The sequence below is a fragment of the Grammomys surdaster genome, unplaced genomic scaffold, assembly GCF_004785775.1.
Source record: "Grammomys surdaster isolate TR1022 unplaced genomic scaffold, NIH_TR_1.0 242, whole genome shotgun sequence".
Lineage (NCBI taxonomy): Eukaryota > Metazoa > Chordata > Mammalia > Rodentia > Muridae > Grammomys > Grammomys surdaster.
In genome coordinates, this window is record NW_021604687.1 from 4,655,428 (window position 1) to 4,658,578 (window position 3,151).

The 3,151-nt window shown below is 42.4% G+C and overlaps 1 protein-coding gene across 2 annotated transcripts in view; it reads right to left on the reverse strand.

Annotated features, from left to right (window-relative positions):
• The window catches only part of Ccdc81 (coiled-coil domain containing 81), a 46,276-nt gene that overhangs the window by 2,171 nt on the left and 40,954 nt on the right, over positions 1–3,151 (reverse strand). For both annotated transcript variants that reach the window (XM_028774725.1, XM_028774724.1), the window contains one exon: positions 1,613–1,738. In XM_028774725.1, coding sequence (XP_028630558.1) covers positions 1,613–1,738 — 126 coding nt within the window. The remainder of the gene's footprint in view (positions 1–1,612; positions 1,739–3,151) is intronic.

Sequence of the window (3,151 nt, forward strand, 5' to 3'; positions counted from 1 at the left end):
CTCTCTCTCTCTCTCTCTCTCTCTCTCTCTCTCTCTCTCTCTCTCTCACACACACACACACACACACACACACACACACACATTCTTTTTTATTTTAAAGTCAGGACTAGAGAGATGACTCAACAGTTAAGAGTGCTTTCTACTCTTCCAGAGGACCTGAATTTGGTTCCTAGCCTCACAGTTGCCTGTAAGTGCAACTATGGAGGATCTAACTCCCTTTTCTGGCCTCCTCAGGTACGTACACACACACACACACACAGAGAGAGAGAGAGAGAGAGAGAGAGAGAGAGAGAGAGAGAGAGAGAGAGAGAGAGAGAGGAGAGAGAGAGAGAGGAGTAAAAATAAAACAGTAGTTGAAAACTAGCTATTTAAACTATTTTTTGCTGGGCAGTGGTGGCACATGCCTTTAGTCCCAGCACTTGGGAGGCAGAGGCAGGCAGATTTCTGAGTTCGAGGCCAGCCTGGTCTACAGAGTGAGTTCCAGGACAGCCAAGGCTACACAGAGAAACCCTGTCTCGAAAAACCAAAACAAACAAACCCTATTTTTTACTGTGTTTGGTCCCAAATATTTTTCATTTTGTGAAGTCTTACCATAAATTTCTGAAGGATTTCTATTGTTTTCAAAATATATCTTTCCTCATCTTTGTATTTTTTTTTATCTCTAAACTCCTGGGCTAGCTTAGGCAATTATTTACTTTCACAGTTTACAAATTAAAAAATATGACTAACATTAGCAGCCTTTCCGAAGTTAATGCTAATCATTCGAACTATAAGTACACAACTGGAGAGAGGCCTGGCTCCACCATGTGTGGCTCATTTTTCCCATCAGCCTTTCCTTGAATCTGCTCTTAAACCCTATCCATAAAGGCCAGGCATGGTGGTGTACACCTTTAGTCTAAGCACTCAGGAGGCAGAGGCAGATGAATCTCTAGTCTGAGGCCAGTCTGGTCTACATTGCAAGTTCCAGTCCAACTAGGGCTATATAGCAATAACTGTCTCAAAGCAAACAATAATAATAAACTCCATAAGACTTGGGAGTGTTCAGAGCAGAAACTCACGCCGCTTCAAAGTAGCTTTATCCAAAGAGAATCAAAACCCTCCACAAAGTGGAGTCACCAAACTAAAAGCAAAGATCAGGGCATGGTCAGTAAAAACTTAACATACAACACAGTACTGTCCAGCCTTTTGCCAATAAAAAACATTTTGAATCAATTACAGCAACATTTCTTACTAAGCACATTTGTTCTCCCCACAAAATTTTGTAGAGGGCCATATTAATCAGTTGAACCCTCTGCCATTCTAGAGTTAGACTCAAATAGGTTCTCATACTACGGGTGGAGACCCCTTTGGGCAGTCATATATTAGATCGCTTACATATCAGATTCATTCATTCATTCATTCATTCATTCATTCATAACAGTAGCAAAATCACACTTATGAAGTAGCAACAAGATAATTTTATGGCTGGGAGTCACCACAACATAAAGAACTATATTGAAGAGTCGGTTCAGAATTGACAGAGAACCACTGAGTTTGAGGAAAGTAAACATGGAGCTGACTTACAGGGAAGTTTCTTGCATGCAAAAACCATCTGGTTCCCATTAGGTCTTACCGCTCAAAGGCCTTTTCCTCCACGTCCCGCTGCCTCTTCATGGTCAGGCTCCTGTCCCAGTCCTCTTGCAAGCACTGGTTGAGTCTGTTCACTCGATCCAGCTCAGCAGCTCTGTCTGCCAAGTGCCTGGAGAGGAAAGAACAGCCTGACTCCATTCATAATGCTGGGAAGGACCTGTACTGACCTTGGGAGCCCTAATTCTTTTATGTTAAATTAGACAGAAAGCATTCTGGTCTTGTTTGTAAGTCTTTGAAATACGCAGAAGACAGATGCTGTAAAAGCATAGTGAAACTGCCAACTGTCAAATTATGGCTAGTTCTAGGATCATTCATCTTCTGTCCTGGTTTAAATTACCAGGATTTAAGTCCTATTCCAATTAGCAATGTCAGCTTCCAAAGCCATTAATGTCCTTTAACTCATCTGAAGACTCATCCCAAATGGATTTTTCTACACTGTATGCTTCTTCCCAGCCTCTTGGCTGTCAGTAACCAGCCTACAAGTAGCTACAGGCATTTGACTCTTTGGGGTTTTGGGTTTTTTTTTCCCTTTTGAGAGAAGGTCTCTGTATGTAGTTCAGGGTGACCTTAAACTCTGCCTCAGCCTCCAGAGTGCTGGAATTACAAAAGTCCACTGTCACTCTAGGTGATCCAGTCATTTTATGACCCAAAGTAGAAAGTCATACATGAAAGTGCAGAAAAGAGAAGTGGTAAAGAAGTGGCTCATAGATGAGAGAAAGGGAAGAGACAGCATTGAGGGACAAAAAACAGGGAAGTTGGGCACGCTTGATTCAGGGCATGTCTCAAGCAGAGGCTGCAGTTCAATGCCTGCCTCTTGTTGATGGTGTGTGCCCATCACCTCTCTCCACACACCCCATCACTACTGTGCAAATCATCTCACATCTGCTTCAAATTATTTACATGAATCTATTTTTGCTAAAATGAAACTCTCGCCATCGGTTCTCAATAAAGTCTTACGGGAGCTTCACTAAATGTGATCACTGATTCAGACTACTGTGGCAGGCTTTGTGCAAAAGTGACAACCACCACTAGGTGTCAGGGCCCTCTGACAAAAATCAGTAAGTCTTCAACTGGGTCACTTTTTTCTAAAATCACCTTTCATCAAGCAAGCGTGAACCTAATTGCTATTGTGTGGCTATCATAAAGACTAGATGATAAAATATATCCAGCATGCCATACCCATCACAGATTGGCAATCTTTGACATATATCTACTTTTCTCATAAACTTCTTCCCATATGTTTTAATGGGGGTTGGGGGGACCAGAACTACTGTTACACCCAACAACATCATGGCTCTCAAAGTCACCACTGACTGAGACAAGCCAGGTGAACATCTATACTTACTGTATGATTCCATTTATACAAAACCCGGAGAAATGCAAATTTAGCCTAGAGTGGCAGAAAGCAGCTCAGGGTTACTTAAAGATGAGTTCTTTTGGAGGAGAAGGAGGAGGAGGAGGAGGAGGAGGAGGAGGAGAGAGAGAGAGAGAGAGAGAGAGAGAGAGAGAGAGAGAGAGAGAG